The sequence below is a fragment of the Pleurodeles waltl genome, chromosome 3_1, assembly GCF_031143425.1.
Source record: "Pleurodeles waltl isolate 20211129_DDA chromosome 3_1, aPleWal1.hap1.20221129, whole genome shotgun sequence".
Taxonomy (NCBI): Eukaryota; Metazoa; Chordata; class Amphibia; order Caudata; family Salamandridae; genus Pleurodeles; species Pleurodeles waltl.
The window spans coordinates 1,011,429,532-1,011,447,764 of NC_090440.1; the positions used below are offsets into that span (position 1 = coordinate 1,011,429,532).

The 18,233-nt window shown below is 42.5% G+C and overlaps 1 protein-coding gene across 2 annotated transcripts in view; it reads right to left on the minus strand.

Moving 5' to 3' along the window:
• LOC138284925 (dipeptidyl peptidase 4-like) overlaps window positions 1–18,233 on the minus strand; it is a 497,709-nt gene that overhangs the window by 26,326 nt on the left and 453,150 nt on the right. For both annotated transcript variants that reach the window (XM_069224254.1, XM_069224253.1), the window contains exon 26: window positions 80–144. In XM_069224254.1, the coding sequence (XP_069080355.1) occupies window positions 80–144 (65 nt within the window). The remainder of the gene's footprint in view (window positions 1–79; window positions 145–18,233) is intronic.

Here is an 18,233-nt window from a genome sequence, read left to right on the forward strand (position 1 = left end):
ATGTGCGTTAATTAGCTTTTGACATGTATTGCGCTAACTTAAGAAACGTTGTTCAATGTGGTTGCTTGTTGCTTCTTACCTCATAACTGTTAAGGTTATCTTCTATGGTGGGAAGACACATGTAGCGCTCAGTGTATATCGAGTCTGTGCAAAAAAAGAATGTGGTGCCTATTAACATATTGTAGTTTGTACAGAAAAATACGATATTCAAAGTTGCAGATTAGGTTGAAAGTACCGACAAGAAAACATGGATGGGTTAAGATATAAAATCAACAACATTGAATGGTGATTTAATTGGTGTCAGAAAACAAAAATACTTGAATTGCACAACGACTTTTCTAATGCTGATATTGAAAGGCAGATGAGGGGGTTGGTTGTGGTGGGGGTGGTTGAGAAGGGGCTGTGCATCGTTTAAGAGTTAGAAGGACAAAGCTATTAATGAAAGAGATCGAAACATGAAAAGGTGCCTAATTCTCATTCCAACCAAACCAAGGGATAGAGGAAAATAAAAGTAATAGAAAAGCAAATTCCACTCTCAAAATGATCATTTTGAATTGAGTGTAAAACCATTATTATCATCGATGATTCAAGTACCAGGAGTATAACCTACACCAATAATGCAGAACACTTTATCAAATTAAGTATCATTCGAAACAGACCATGTAAAATTGAATACAAAAGTAGACTGAGTCTATGCACGTGAAAATGTTTGAAAAATACATTAATTTGTTCAAGTGTCTTTAAACTCTTACATATTTTCAAACCTTGAAGAGTAACTGCAATCATACTTAGCTTAGTGCAGAAATGTTCATGTAATGTACTCCAAGTTAAACAAATTTTAGTATAAAGTGGGGTGTTTATCGAGCCTTCCTACAGTTTCTACAGGACATAATAGTCAGTCCTATGCGACGCACTCGGACACTCGACAGAATAACCGGGATAGTTTAGAGGGAACAGAAATGGGAAAAGATGAGTGAACACATTCACGGTTTCTAGTTTACTATCAATATGTATGCAAGTTCAACTGCCGACCTGTTAAATCTAATGTGATTTTGTGCATAATGACATATTTTACCGACATGACACAAAGAGAACACATTAACTAAAATTATTGTTCTGTTGCATCTGTATTTAAAAAAAAAACAAAAAAACAACTTAATGGGGGCTTCACAGGCAGCTAATGCGTTTTTCATTAAGGGCATACTTTAGCTTGTTGCTAGTTAGAAAAATATCTCCTTCATCCACCATCTCTTTATTCTCCAAATAACTATTTATTCTTGAAGGGTAGGTAGGTGCCCCTGATTTTCTTTGCAGAGGTTCTGGCTAGTAGCAGTTGTTTTAGGTCTTGGGGTGCAGTAGCTGCTCCCAATGGTAATATCTAATTAGATCCAGTAGTCAGGGGCCAATTTTTTCTAATTTTATTTTTTGTGTTTTTGAATTCCTTATGGACATATGTTTTGCAATGATGATAATGAATTTTGGAGTATGTGTTCACAGAAGATAGTTTTAATAACAACAAAGGAAATCCACTATACAGAGTAGGAGTAAGGTATTTATAAGTAGCAAATATTCACTGAAGATTCACTTCAAATGTATATTTGAAAACATTGATCATTTGAAATCATTGCGGGCAATATGGCGTCGGCGTAACAGCGAGGCTCAGAAGCCCCGCCCGCCAGGAAACCAAGCACACAGCCACCGCTGTGTCCACCGCTGAGCGGTTGCAACGAGGATCGCCCCTCACCGTCTAAGGGGAACGAGGGGGGTGGGAACCCCCCTCGGCTTCCTGGTATCGCCGGGAGAGGGAGAGACGAGGTGGCTGCAGGCGCTGCAGCGCTCGGATAGAGGACGCCGAGCGCCGCGCAGTAAATTTCGAGGAATCACCTGGAGCTGGCGAACGTGCTGGTTCCCTAAGAGGCCCTGGACTTTTGGATGTGCTGGGAGGCTGGAGTAGAGGCATCAGCGCTCACGGAAAGGGGTGCATTCTGGCCATTTCTTCACCCAGAGGAGTGGAGGATGCAAGGGGGGATATTATTGTGGCTCCCAAATCGATGTCTCATGGAGCTTGCTGCAAACAGGTACTGGGAGGAGGGCAAGTGAAAAAAGCTCTCTGATAATGTGCATTGTAAATCTCTTTAATACTGATACAGACATTTAGGGATTCGTGTTTGATTATCAACTTAACATTCTAATACATATTATTTAGGTAAAGGTGCAGAGAGCAACAATAGTTGATATAGTTTATATCATCCGATACTACTCGATATTATCTGATATTGTCCTTTCCTCCCAGCTGGGAAAAGAGAGGAGGGGGGGTTAAAATGTAAAATTAAGTAAAAAAAAAAAAAGGGGGGGCATAAAAGGAGAACTGAAAGACTTGAGGGCTCTAATGCTGGTGAGCACACAAGTCAATTCATCTTGGCACCTATATACTCCCTCACGGCCTCTGAAGAAAGTGATTGAACGAACAATATTTGATGTGTTATCAGCAGCGGTGGGAGTAATAAGACTTTTTAAGCTTTTATCTCATGCATTAAAAACAAATATGGCACCCAAAGCTACTCGGAATTCTGGAGATAAGACTGATGGAGCTAAGATGGCACGCGTCGGAAGGGATAAAGGAGAGCCAGCAGGAGTAAATAAACACCTGACGTCTATAGCAGGGAAAGCAGTTGTGAAAAATACGCTGGGATCAGTGAAAGACGCTAAGATGAGCGATAGTATTACCCCCCGCTGGAAATCAAGGGGAAAGGCAAAAGTCAATCTACTATTACGACTTTCCTTTCAGGTGGGGCTCAAGACAGCCTCGTTGTACATATAACCCCCCCTCAGAAAATAATACGCTAGGGAAAGAACCTACTCTCCCAAGTACCAGCAGCACGAAGTTGTGTAGTGAAAGTAATGAATCTTTTATTAAAACTATACAATGTACCATGAACCTGTCAGAGATTAAAGATAGCAATCGGGAGACAAGAGAGAAGGAGCTCGGTCCCCTTGGGAGCAGGCAACCCCAAACACAATGATCTGATCAAGTCAAGCAACCAGAGCGCCAGAGTAAGGAAGGAACTGCAAATACATCGGGACTCGCACTGGAAAGGGAAGACTTACATAAGCCCCTAGGAAGCCCTAAAAGATGGGGTAAAACAACTGGAAAAGAACCCCAGTTCATGGATTGGGGCAAAGATAGTAGTGATAAATTTTACTCCTTGACAGAGGAGTCAGATCTCAGCAGCATTGATCGCAGCTTTGGTGAGTCTGAAGATAGCGAGACATCTGAGGCTGGCAATAAATCCTCAAGCAACAAACTTACAGTGCGGCAGGTGCGCCGACAGCGGAAACCAGTTAAAACAAGGCCTGCTCCTCTGGAGGGTTTTGAAAACTCAACATCTATGAGTGGCAGGACTTTAAAGTGGGACTATTCCGGTATTGGACTAGTAGACACTCCCACCATGAGTAATCAGGACTCAGTTAATGGTAAGATGGAGACAGACGTAGGTGCCCCTGCTGGTAATTTGTCTGCGATGGGCACTGAGGCAGGGATCTTGCAGTCAATATATAGCTCAATTAAAGAGCTGCAAACAGAGACTAGGATCGAAAGTCGGCGTGCAAGGATTGCTACAAAGAGATTGCAGGGGACGGTCCGTAAGGTTGCGAAATCGTGTACAGAAATCGAAGCTAAGCTATGCCCAATGGAAGAAAGGATAGTGGCAGTTGAGCAGGATGTTGATACTCTTAAAGAACAGAGCGCTATGAGAGACGAACAATTGACGGATGTAATGTGGAAAATGGAAGATTTTGAGAATAGACAGAGAAGGAACAATTTTCGATTTCTGGGTATACCGGAAGGGTTAGAGGGAAGTAATATACAGACTTATATGGTTAATCTTTTGCATGGGGCCTTCCCGGAACTGGGGAATTGGGATTGGGAGAATGAGCTGCAGCGAGTCCACAGGTTTCCAACAACCCGGCGGGAGGGGGGCCAACGGGTAGATTCTAAATACCCTAGAGCTATCTTAGTCTATTTTGGGAATTACCTATTACGACAGGAGATATCTGATACAGCTTGTCCTAATACCCCACGTACTGTGGATGGGGTTACTTTCTACACTCACCCCAATTTCTGTCATGCCACCGTTGAGCGGAGATGGCGGCTTCAACACATCATTAAGCCATTTTCAGACAAAGGAGGCATATTTGCTGGCCCCTGCTCGACTTAAAACAGTAATGACTGGAAAAGTAAAAGTATTCACTTCAGAAATTAAAGCAAAAGAATATTTGATGGGGGCCAAGCAATAGAGCGTAGAGACACAGGGAAGATAAGGGTGCTTGGTAGACTGGTGGGTGGGCGGGCCCGGGCCCACACACACACAACACCAATATTCAGGCCATCAGTGGTCTGATTGCTCAACAGGGTGGGGGGCCAGTCCCGGGGAGGGAGGGAAGGAACCTGGGAGGGGGATGGAGGAGACTGGTCTGGGGTGGAGGAAGGGGGAGGGGAGCAGGGAGGAGGAAAGGGATGGCGGGGGGAGATGGAAAATCAAGGGAATAAAATGGAAAGGAAAGGACCAAGGGAAGTGAGAGAAATGGGGGGGGAGAAAATAGGAGGAGTGGAACAAGGAGAGAAGAGAATTCAAGATAAGATGCAGTTAGATGTGAAGATCTGGGGGGGCAGAAAGAGAAAAGAAATGAAACACAAATATTAAATGGCTAGACTTCGAATTGCCTCAATTAATATATGTGGACTAAATGATCCTCGTAAAAGAAGGAGAGTGGCTGAGGAATTAAAAACCTTTAAGGCAGATATCTATTGCCTACAGGAGACACATGTGGAATATAAAAATTCTGAAATTTTGATTCGCTTGGCATGAAAGTGATCGCCCGGTCAGAACAAGAGGCTAGAACTAAAGGGGTGGCAATACTAGATCGGACCAATAAATTAAATTTTATCAGCCAGAAGGCGGACAGGGGCGGAAGATGGGTAATCGTAGAGTGCAGTTATGGGCATAGTAGCTTCACATTATGTTCTCTATATGGGGTAGTCACGGACGACCCAGTAGTTTTAGATACCCTCGCTATCGAGCTAACAGGATGGGCCCCTCCCTATATTCTATGTGGCGACTTTAATTTTAATGGTTCTTGGGAGGGACTACAGGATTTATTAGCGTACACAACTAAGAAGTATCAGGAGCGTAAACCTCGGGTATACAAGGCAATGGTCGCCATTCAGGAAAAAATAGGATTAGTGGATGCCTGGGTGAAATTACGTAAATCAGACCCTGGATATACTTATTATTCCACCCCCATGCGAAATTAGCACGACTCAATTATTTTTTGATCTCTCCCCTACTTTTAAAGCGGGGTAGGATTGAGTCATACCCACGGACTATATCAGATCATAACCCCCTAGTATTCGATTTAGAATTGGATGGGCTAGAACCAAAGGACAGGAGATGGACATTTGAAAAAGGACTCCTCAAGGACCCAGAATATTGTGAGCATAAGAGAAAGTGGATAGTTGAATTCTTGGGGTTCAACCAGGGGTCAGCATCAGTAGAGATATTCTGGGATACCTTGAAAGCAGGAATTAGAGGTGAAACGTTGAGCTTCAGTACTAAAAGGCAGAAAGACGTCCAAGGCAGAATAAAAGACTCCCAAATGAAGCTGAGGGCAGCAGATAGACAATTGGTCATAGCTATAGAAACTGGGGCGGATAAAAAAAAGGGCTCAGGAGGAAGTCGCTATAGTTAAAGCAGCAATTAATGAGGCTATGGCCCAAAGAATAGCGGAAAAATATTTAGCACAGCGCTCACAAAGGTATGAGTATGGAGAAAAAAACGGGCGCTTGCTAGCGATACGGGCAAGCCAGAAGACAGCATCCAGTGTCATTAGAGAGATTAAAGATTGGCAAGGACAGATAGTATCAGAAGTGGATGGAATCAGAAAGGTATTTTATAGATATTACACGGAGCTATATAATGATACATCTGTATATCCAGAGGAAGAAATGTTGGAGTTTCTATACCCCATTAAGGCCGATAAGCTATCTGAAGGTGATAATCTATACATGGGAGAGCAGATAGATATCTCGGAAATTGATACGGCAATGAGCGATCTTGCCACTGGAAAAGCTACGGGTCCTGACTCGATCCCCTTAGAATTTTATAAAACTTTCAGAGCAGTATTACTACCGGTAATGGTAGAGTTATTTATTCAGGTACAGAATGGAGGGGGAACCATCATGGGATATGGCCAATATGGTAATGTTCTTGAAGAAAGGGAAAGCCCCGTTAAATCCGGCCTCATACCGGCCGTTTACATTAATCAACAACGATGTTAAAATATATTCAAAGATCCTGGCCGCACGATTATCTCTGGTGATTAGGAAGTTAGTCTCCCCTAGGCAGCATGGGTTTGTCCCAGGAAGGGATACTATCAATCATATTCAGAGAGTCCTTGCACTCTTCGACGCTACGGAAGTAGCAGAGGAACCGATGGCAGTCGCATTATTAGACGCAGAGAAGGCATTTGACCGGGTGAACTGGAATTACTTGTGGTATGTAATGGAGTATTACGGGTTAGGGAAGAAATTTATTGTAGCAGTAAAGGCTCTATACAGATCACCGGCAGTGAAAATCCAATGAATGGGAGGAAAATCTGAGAGTATCCAGGTCAGGAGAGGTACCAGGCAGGGATGCCCATGTTCTCCCCTCCTGTTTGCTTTGTATATAGACCCCCTGCTTAGACAGTTGGAAGAAAATAGCAAGATTCCACCGATACATAGGCAGGGATGGGATACAAAAGTTCTAGCTTACGCAGATGACATAGCTATATTAACACCCACCCCTGACTTTGCACTGAGAGAGGTTGAAGAGGTGACGATGAAATTTGGAAGATTTTCTGGATACCTGCTGAATAGAGCTAAAACGCAGTTATTGGCCAATCAATATACAAACACCCAGGATACACGGAGGGTGGATCATGCAGTATATCTAGGTATAAATATCACACCAAAAGTAGAAGAAATTGTTAATTTGAATTTGGATCCCATACTTGTGAAAGCCAGAAAAGATATGTGCAGATGGAATAATCTACATCTGACTATTATGGGGAGGTGCAATATGGTGAAAATGATTCTCCTTCATAAGCTGCTGTATTTTTTTCGTGCTGTACCATTGAGCTTTACTAACCTTAGATTTAAAGAGATAGATAGAGTGGTTATGAGATTTATCTGGGCACATGGTAAGTATAAAAGAGCAAGCAAATTTATGTCTCTCCCTCGAGAAAGGGGGGGGTGGTCCTTACCGAATATAAAGTTATACCAAATGGCAGCAGCTTTTCAGTATATGCGCCCATTATGGGGTCCTAAGAAAGAAGGGATTGCGGAAGAGGATTGCCCTAACATATACGAGTTGCAGATAGGAGCAGTAGCCAATGGGTGTCTGGTAACATATCATGAGCCTGGATATTATAAGAAAACTCGATTTAAGGTTTTGGAAGCGGCCTATAAGTGTTGGCGATCATGGTATAAGAAGAAAGGACTTGGTAGATATTATTATAACACTATGATTGAGAAGAATCCATTGCTCCCCGAAATATTTAAGGATAAATGTATGGCAAGTTGGGCCTCTTTAGGTATAGTGAGGTTAGGAAATGTTTTTGATAACTTTGGGATTAAGGCGTTCGGGGATCTACAGGTGCAGTATGGCTTAGAGCGAAGGGACTTTTTTAAATACTTACAGATACAGGATTTTCTTGCAAGGAGAACAGAGTGTGTGCAGGGATGTAGAAGTAATCAATTGTTGAACGACATCCTGGCTAATCCCAATATAGCAATTAGGTCGGTTTACCCATTACTACTGGCGGAACAGCCTGATGATTTAGAGAAGAATAAGGAGAGGTGGAGGGAGAAGTTGGTGGATGGAAGTAACAACTTTATGAGGTCATTAGAGCTGGGATACACTACCCTATTATCTTCTTCCCTGCAAGCGCAACATTATAAGACCTTGTTCGACTTATATCATACTCCAGCTCATCTCGTCAAATGGGGGAGTCTGTCAGGAACAAACTGTCCAAGATGTGGGATGTATGGAACATATATTGTACACATGATGGCTACATGTGGGGAACTAATGGTTTTGAGGGAGGGTATTCAATCCGTCTTGAATGAGGTTATGGGATGTGATTTTGTTCTTACCCCCGAGATTATGGTTTTAGGGGTCGCTGGAGAAGCGGGTGGTCCACATAGAGCATTTATCTTTGTGGCTATGGCAGTGTATCGAATATGTATATCATACGCATGGTTGAATGTACGACCCCCGTCTTGGCAGCAATGGTTGGCCAGATTGCTGTCTGTATACCATTTGGAGATGGCATTATATGAACGCAAGGGGAAACATGCTAGGAGGAGAGGGAAGGCAATATGGTGGCCATTTCAGGACTGGATTCTGGCTCATAATGATTAATGTTCAAAAGTAAAACCAGACTATCCTTCTTCAACTTAATTTAAATAACTGGATATCCATCCCCATTTGGATTAGTCGGGCTGTTGTGTTTTTCATTATTTAGTCAGGTGGTACTTATCTCCTGATGTTTTTCTCTTTTGGTTCAGAATTTCATTTATCCAGTGTAAAATGATTCAAGAATGTATTTGCTGTATGATTCCTTTCCAAATAAAAAAAAAAAAAAAAAAAAGATAATTTGAAATCGTTGCAATAAATCATCCAAAACATAGCTAGCCAATATGAAAATATTTATAACTATTTATACCGTTCAAATATATACAAGAAAGGTGCTTAGTGCACACATTAATCACAAGTTATAAATACCAGTGATAAGTGGGAGTAGGGACGATTCCTCCTCTTGAGCGTAGGATTGTTTTCCCCTACCTGCAGCCTCCACAGATGTATATTTTAAATGGACCTCAGTCCCTGACTCTGCAAAAGACAGGGCTCAGCCTTGCTGCTGAGTTTGTTCATTGGGATTGGGCGCAGGCAATGGTCTATCCTGTTGCTTGGCATACAGCCGGCTGAAGTTCAGAGCGCAGGTTTCTTGCTGTTTCCAACCGACATGCATACTTTGCACCTCACAAACCCATGCTTTGATTAAACCAGGCGGAACAAAGCGCAGTCCCCTGGTGTCCACTACAGCGGAGGGCTTACCTGCCCAACCAAATCCTTGAGTTATTCTCAGGCAGTTTGAAGTATAAAACGCATAAGTGGGAAATCTGGATTGGCATGTCCGCGAAGCTGCACTTGAAGGCAGCATGGGGCAAGATGATTAAAGAATACACGGCCAATACCTGTGTGGCTTTATTTGGAATGGCCTCTAGTGATGGCATTGTGCATGAGGGGAGTGGATGATCGCAGTGGCATCCACCAGCAGGCGGCAGCGAGCATATGATCTAAGGTTGTCTCCTGCCCGGGCCTGTTCTTTCGCCATCACCACATCTGTGACTGTCAGAAACTCTGCAATGTCCCAGAGTTACATCACACAAGGTCAGATTCATTGTTTAGGCATGGGGAGAATATGTGATGCACACGTTTCTGTTTTTCATTTAATATTTCATTGTGTGATGCCTTTTCATGTCAATCTGAGCTGCTAAATCTCTAAAAGGTACATCGTTTCAAATAGACGTTTGTGAAAGTTGCAAAAACAGTCGCTCTTGTCACACTGCTAGAAGTAATTAATTGGCAATACTAGTAGAGTTCCACCTCTGCTTTCAAATTCTCTGCTTTCAAATTAGATCAATGCGTTTTTGTGTAAGCCTCACTTAAAGCTTTTTAATTGTGGAATTACAGAAGTAGTTACATTCCTAACAAGTTTGTCAAGCTCTCGATTTTAAATTACTCAAATGAAAGGAATATCAAAGTTATATTATCAACTGGAGTTTCCTGTTAGGGATGTTTTTTATTATTGTGAAATGTGTACAACATTTCAGCAGAGTAAGTATTCACTTGAAATACCTGTGACTTTTTTTTAACCCATCAAACAAGCTAGACAGTGTTGTATAACATTGCACAAGATAACAGGTTTGTTTGTGTATCAACCAAGAGTTTCTCTGTTTATGTTGGGGAAAGGTGAAAATCACATTGTAAAGCAAAGATGTAAAAAAGGTGAAGTGCTACACCTGAATAGGGGTGAGAAGCTAAACTGGCAAAGTTGTCTTTTGTATACCTACCTGTTAGAAATGGGGTATTTGGCTGGCAGTCAGGTTACCCCCTGTCCAAGAAAGGACCCTCATTATAGTCAGGATAAAAGAGGATCACCCTCAGCTAACCCCTGGTCACCTCCTTGGTAGCTTGGCACGAGCAGGCAGGCTTAACTTCGGAGTGCTAGGTGTAAAGTATTTGTACCAACCCACACAGTAACTCAATGAAAACACTACAAAATGACACAACACTGGTTTAGAAAAATAGAAAATACTTATCTAAACAAAACAAGACAAAAGCGACAAAATCCACCATACACAAGTCAAGTTGTTAATTAAAATGCAAAAAGACTCTTCATGTTCTTTTAAACACAACGCTAACGCTGTTAGCGTCAAAATGTACCTGGGTCACGTCAAAATAACCCACATGGGCGTATGTGCGTCGAAAAAGGTTAGCAGTGTGTCGATTTCTCACCCGCAAGCGAGGTCATGCGTAGTTTCTCCTTCTCCGGTCTGATCAGTGTGCGTCGTTTCTTTCCCCACAGGAGAGAGATGTGTTGATCCTCACAAAACACCTCGGGTCCGGGCAGGCTTGCGTTGTTTTTCCCTGCCCAGCGATGTTGCGTCATTGCAGCCTCCATCAGTGATGCCGAGCATCATTTCTTCAGATGCGTGCATCAATTTCACAGCCGAGCTGCAAGCACTGCATCGATTTCAGCCGCGGAGCCAGCGGCATGCCATTTCTTCAGCCTCCCTCAGGGGTTGCATCGGAAATTTCCCCGCACTGCGATCTGTACATGGATTTCCAACCTTGGTCCATCAGCTTCACCTGTCAAGACCCCAGGAACTGGATAGGGCACCACCTGGCAGGGCAGGAGTCTCATCAGAGGCTCCGGGTGCTGGCAGAGAGAAGTCTTTGCTGTCCCTGAGACTTCAACAACAGGAGGCAAGCTCAGTTTCAAGCCCTTGGAGAGTTCTTCACAAGCAGGAAGGCACACAAAGTTCAGTCTTTGTCCTCTTGCACAGGCAGAAGCAGCAACTGCAGGATAGCTCTACAAAGCACAGTCACAGGCAGGGCAGATCTTCTTCCTCAGCTCTTCAGCTCTTCTCCAGGCAGAGGTTCCTCTTGATTTTCAGAAGTGATCTAAAGTCTGTGGTTTTGGGTGCCCTTCTTATACCTAGTTTGCCCTTTGAAGTAGGCTTACTTCAAAGAAAAGTCTCTCTTGTTTGTGAAATCCTGTCTTGCCCAGGCCAGGTCCCAGACACACACCAGGGGGTTGGAGACTGCATTGTGTGAGGGCAGGCACAGCCCTTTCAGGTGTGAGTGACCACTCCTCCCCACCCTCCTAGCTCAGATGGCTCATCAGGATATGCAGGCTACACCCCAGCTCCCTTTGTGTCACTGTCTAGAAAGAGGTGCAAAAAGCCCAACTGTCAAACTGACCTAGACAGGGAATCCACAAACAGGCAGAGTCACAGAATGGTTTAAGCAAGAAAATGCTCACTTTCTAAAAGTGGCATTTTCAAACATACAATCTTAAAATCAACTTTACTAAAATATGTATTTTTAAATTGTGATCTCAGAGACCCCAAACTCCACATGTATATCCACTCACAAAGGGAATCTACACTTTAATCATATTTAAAGGCAGCCCCCATGTTAAACTATGAGAGGGATAGGCGTGCAACAGTGAAAAACGAATTTAGAAGTATTTCACTGTTAGGATGTAGAAAACACATTAGTATATGTCCTACACTAAACATACACTGCACCCTGCCCATGGCGCTACATAGGGCCTAACTTAGGGGTGTCTTACATGTAATAAAAGGGAAGGTTTAGGCCTGGCAAGTAGGTACACTTACCAAGTCGAATTGGCAGTTAAAAACTGCACACAAAGACACTGCAGTGGCAGGTCTGAGACATGATTACAGAGCTACTATTGTGGGTGGCACAACCAGTGGTGCAGGCCCACTAGTAGCACTTGATTTACAGGCCCTGGGCAACTCTAGTGCACTCTACTAAGGACTTACTAGTAAATCAAATATGCCAATCATGGATGAACCAATTGCATACACGTTTTTTATAGGAGCACTTGCAGTTTAGCACTGGTTAGCAGTGGTAAAGTGCCCAGAGTATCAAAACAGCAAAAACAGAGTCCAGGACTCATCAACAACCTGGGAAACAGAGGCAAAAAAGTTAAGGGAGACCACGCCAAGAAGGCCAAGTCTAATTCTACCATATTAAGAGTGCACATGAAAAACATCATGGTTAAAGTCCGCCTGCACTGGCAAAAGACATACTGTAATTCAGCCGGACCTTTTGATGAATCCAATCTATAGGAAAATGTTCTTTTGTCACATAATGATGGTTTAAAGGTTTAAATAAATCCTTGCTTACTCTTCTTTGAAAAAAAATATATGCCCAGAATTACATGAGGTTGAGCAGAAGGAACCTAAACCTGGTTCCCCGTTCCAAAGCAGTGAGCCCTGTTTGTAAGGCCACATCCTCTTCCCCATGGTAAACCAAATAAAAGTCTTTATATGCCCACCTACTATACAGCAAATTAAGCTGCTATATAAATTGTAATCAACGAATGTGAAAACCCGATCGAGATATAATTTAACTGCTTTGCGTCACTGCAGATGAAAACATATTGCAGTGACTTAGCATTACACTGCAATAAGCTTCCTTGCATTGCTTTGGCGCGGGTGTCTGCAGCTTTTACAAGGAATCGTGGCAGGGTCCACCGATGATTAATTTCTGCTGCAAGGCCTTCACAAGGCACTCCATACTGGAAGCTTAGGAATTCCGAGTTTGGTGGGAGCTGCCCCAGTTCACAAGGTACACTGAATGAGGAAGATTGGGTTGATTAATAATACCATCTGCTATTCCCTCCAAGAGACAACTTAGTGTTGTTATGTCTCCTTCTCTTGACTGGATTGTGGAAAGTGCATGGTAATTGGACAAAAATCAAAGCTCCAAAACAAATGCAGACTCTGCTGAAACAATTTAAGTTCATTCTTTTTACCTTGGATCCAGTAAATCCATCACAATAAAATGCCTGTCTCTGCATCTATAGCTGAACAGGCAACCTAACCCCCACACCAAAAAAGAGAAAGGAGATTATAATCAAATAACAAAAACTGAAATTTCTGCATTTGCCCGCTTCAGGGTTCTCCACAATAAAACCCTATTCTACCTGATCACTAATGACAGGGGAGGAATGTGGACTGGAGGGACACCTGAGGGGTAATATATGACAAGATGGTTGAGTGGCCTAAGAGTATGCAAAAGCGGGCCTATTGTGCGCGTTTGGTTGTGTGCAAAATAGATAGGACATACCAGATGAGCCTCCTAAAGGTGAGGTGATGGTCCAGTGGAGTCCTGAGAGGGCACGTCAGATGGGCATTTTAGGGTGTTGGTCCAAACAATAGAGGATACTCTAAAAGACTAAAAGGGCATTCTATGAGTGATGGTCAGTGAATATGTAATGGGGAAACCAAGATGGAAGTTTAAGGGATGGTGATCCATTGTAGACCAGAGAGGAGACGCAAAGGTGACAGTTCTAGCTTTGAAGTGTGCTGTTTGACCCAACTTTTCTCAAAGGTTTTGTGGGGAAGAAGCGAGCAAACCTCCCTAATGTCCTTCGGCCGTGCTCACTGTGCCCGCTCCCTAAGTCAAACTTGCCATTAACAGTTACACCCACTACTTTGAAAGTGAGTATGTCTATACACAACACAAGGTGAAGATATCAGTTATAGGATTACAAATGTGAAAACGAAGAAAATACTTTTATTTTTCAACAAATTAATTAATGTGATTGTTAAAATGTTGAGGTTTCAATCTTGTTAGTTTTTTAATAAGATCAACATCAACAAGCACCTAGATACTTGTGATTCCATTACAGGAATCAGGATTGCAGGAGAGGACCCATGCAAGTACTGTCAGTTTCCTTTAATGTGACAGTCTTAGGGAGAGTCTGGATCTAGGTAACATGCCATCATTTGCTGCTGCACCTGTGCTGTTCCTCTGTAGTATTTGTTATTCCTGTAAAGCAGGCAGAAGGCTCTTGGGGGTGTATTTATACTTTTTGATGCAAAACTGCACTAATGCAGTTTTGCATCACCATGCTACCAAGCCATTCATGAGCGCCAGCAAGGCGCCATAATTATGGAATAGCGCAAGCCTGTGCAAAGGGTGGGCTAGCATTAAAAAAATGACAATAGTTGGATGGGCGGTATGGGAGAAGGGAGCTTTGCACCAAAAAATGAGGTTAGGCTGGTTAGAGGCAAAAAAAATGCCTCTAACCAGCCCAGTGTCATTTTCTGATGCAAAACCATCCATACCACATGACTCCTGTCTTAGAAAAGACAGGAGTCATGCCCACCACCCCAATGGCCAGCACAGGGGACCAGTGTCCCCTGGGCATGGCCACTGCACCCTGTGCCATGCAGGGGACCCCAAGTTGGGCCCCCGATGGCACCTTCATTAAAAAGAAAATACTTACCTCTACTTACAGTACTTACCTGGGATGGTGATCCCCATCCTCACGTGTCCCTCTGGTGTGGGTGGGGGTGTTCCTGGGGCTTGACGAGGACACCTGTGGACACATTCCATGGTGTTTAACCATGGAAATGGGTCCACAAGTCCCCTAACAGCATTAAAATAATGGTGCAAAGCTCCTCCCACTCGTGCATCATTTTAGCATGTGGGGGATGAATATGGGGTTATGGGGTTAGCACCATTTTTTAGATGGGAACTCCTACCTTGCATCTCATTGACAATAGGTAGGTCCACACCTCTAAAAAATGGTGCAAACTCCAATATTTTGACATTAGGCGTGTCTAACATCAAAATATAAATATGGAGTTAGTTTTGCGCCAAATTTGCGTTACCAAAAAATTACGCAAATTCTGCACATATGGAGTATAAATTTGCCCCGAGGTCCCTTAACAATCCTCATTAGTAACTAATTACCAATATTTCCAAATGAACATTGAAGTGAGTCTGTAGTGAACCATTGCTACTGATAAACAATAAAAATAGATTGCCATTTTCAGAAGTGCCTCTTTGACTTAAATTTAGATGATCAAGTACATCTTTATATGTGTGAGAATTTTTGTGGTTGATGAATGCTGTGCACAGAGAAAGCAATTTCAGCCCACATCGTCTTCCTCTCCTGTTCCTTTGTCTTCATGATCAGTCTCAGAGGTATACACATGGATTCATTTTTATGTCAGAGCAGGATAATGCACATTGTGAGTTGCACATAGGTCATGGTATGAACAATACATTCTGTTAGAAAAGTAAGGGGTGACTTTCTCAGAAACCCTTCTAAAGCAGGAAATCCTGTTCCAACCTGAATTGTTTGAGCTTCAAATTTGAAGTATTGGCAGTGGAATGCTGTCCAGTTGCCAGGAATTGGAAATATAAGCTGAAGCTCCAGTTTGTCTTACAGCTTACTTGAGACAGACCTATTGTGATAAAGTGCCTCTTTGTGTGTGGCCATCTTCAATTTTTGAGGGCTAGTGCTGCTGTTTTTTTAACTCTCCACACCGAGGCACTGCTGTTCAGTCCCCAGGGCATGTGTTCTGTCCCTGAAAGCATAGTAAAATTGGCTAACTCCTAATTTTCATATTTAACTTCCCAGTATAGCCATAGTTTAGAATACAAAAAATACCCAGATGGCATGGCAAGTTAACTGTCGACATGTTGTGCCATCTACTAGACTGACAAAGGAAAAATGCTTGCGGCTTGCCTGTGCAGCCTAACTCTCTGATGTTTTAAATTTGTAGGTGAACTGTCAAAATAACTCTCCTTGATAGGAAAGAACCCTACTGTAACATATGAAATCATTCACCCTTATGTGGACATGGCAGTCCACAAGTTAGAGTGTCTAGTATTTAAAAGTGATACATGCTAAATGTAGTGTTGGAATGTACCTACAGTGACTAGATCCCAAAGGCTATTTTATCTATTGTTCAGATAAAATCTGAATACTGCTGTCTTTGGTTAAGGATAAGTTACAGTGCTAATTCAGTCACTATTTTAAAGTAGATTTGTATTAAATATTTAGGAAATGTAAAGTTAAAAAAGTTTAACATTATGCCTGTAAGCTAATTAACGCTAGCCTGCAACCAGCTAGACCTGGTCAGTACTACCCCTTAGTGGTGTTAAAACTGCTTGTTTCTAGAGCAAAAACAATGGCTTGGCCCTTTTGAGAGGAAGACCTGGGTGTAAGGTATGTGACAATTATCAGCTCAGGAAGCACAGATAGGGAGGATTCAGAAGCTTGAAAGGGATTGGGATCGAGATCTGCCCATTCATAGTTTAATGTGTAAAGATAGACCTGGGGAAGAGAAGGCTTTGTTCCCTATGGCCATCTGTTGTCAGCCTGACACCAGCCTAGAGGGAAGAGGAACTGGTCCCAGAACCAATTTGGACTAGTTGGGAGGAGTAGACTGGTCTTTTTCTAAAGACAAACCTGGCTGGCACAGCGGCAGCCTCCAACGGTAGCAAAAGATCTTATCTTGCATTAGCATAGTGCACAGAGGATTGTTTTGCAGTAAGCAAACAGAATGGGCTGAAGGGCTGCCCTGGCCCCTTTTTTCTCATTGATTATGGAGTGTCCCGGAGTTACACCCATCCACTGGCTAGTGAAACCTAGAAAAGTAGCACTGCACCCATAGCTCCTCAGAACACTCTCTGGACCGGTGGATGAGCACAAGAAGCCTGGACTTTCTGTTTGAGACCTGTGTGGAGACCAAGGGCCAGCTGTATAAAGCCCTTTTGCATTTTATAACGGTCTGAATGAGTATTTCGGACCATTAAGAAACACAAAATGGCCTTTTCTTATGTATGAAGGCCTTTAGGAAATCACAAATAAGGATTTCCTATTTGTGCTTCCTATTCTGATGTACAAAGCATTTCCTGAATGTGACTTAGGCATTTAGGAGATGCAATTACCACTGACTTGAAGTCAGTGGTAACCAGGTGCAAGTTAAAAAAAAGCTCCCCAAGGTGCTTTTATTAATTGCAATGGAGCACACACATGCCCCTTAGGCATATGTGTGCTCTACAGGTGCACCCCTATTTTTAGGTTGCACCAAGCGAGGCCTATTGCCCTTTTCCATCCCTGGTTTAGCGTTTCCCAAATAGTGATTTCTTAACAAGAAATCACTATTTAGGAAATGCAAAACCGACCGACTGACTAAAATGAAATGGTATTTCTTAATACCGATTTCCTAATAGCGATTCCTACATTGTGGGAATCGCTTTTAGATAATTGGTATCTCTGTACATAGCATTTTGCACTTCTTAAATAGTCTATGAAGTTGCTAATTAAGAAATGCAAAATTGCATTTATGTATATCTGGCCCCAGAAGGGCTGCACTAGCTCCCATGTGTACCCAGGACTAGGCCTGGGTGGAATTTCAATTACACCAGAGTATTTGGAGTAATTTCAGTAATTCCTCATTACTCTTTGATGTAGAATTACCGATAATTATGTGATTATTTCTCCTCACGCAATAAAGAATAATTTTGCAGGAAAAAATCCTACTACAAGAGCACATTTAGTGAGTGCAAGAGGCTACTCATGCTTAATGTTTGTGTACTGCTGCATTTAGTGCTGTTTCTTACTGTAAAATGCATCCTGGCATCTATTTTAGATTCAAGTGTGCATTTTGCTCTAGGACAATAGCGCTAAATGATGGTAGTAATTAGGGTAAATATTCTACATGAAGAGTACACATAGAGAGTACTAGAGGCCGCTTGCACTCACTTTTCATGTTCTTTTGAATTTAATGCTATTTGTTAGCACACAATACAACCTCACATCCATTTTGGATGAGAGGGGACATTATTATGCTAAGAAATAGCGCTAAACCCAGAATTACTCTTCTTGTCTACATTAAGAGTAATCTTGTGGAATTCTTAGGTAATTCTACATGATATGAAACACAGAATTGCATGAGTAATGCCTACCCAGGACTAAGATGTGGACTGCAGGGGTTGGTTTGCTTACCTCCTATGTGACTGCAGGAACAGAATAAGCTTTAAAGGGCCTGTATCTTGAAGTACAAA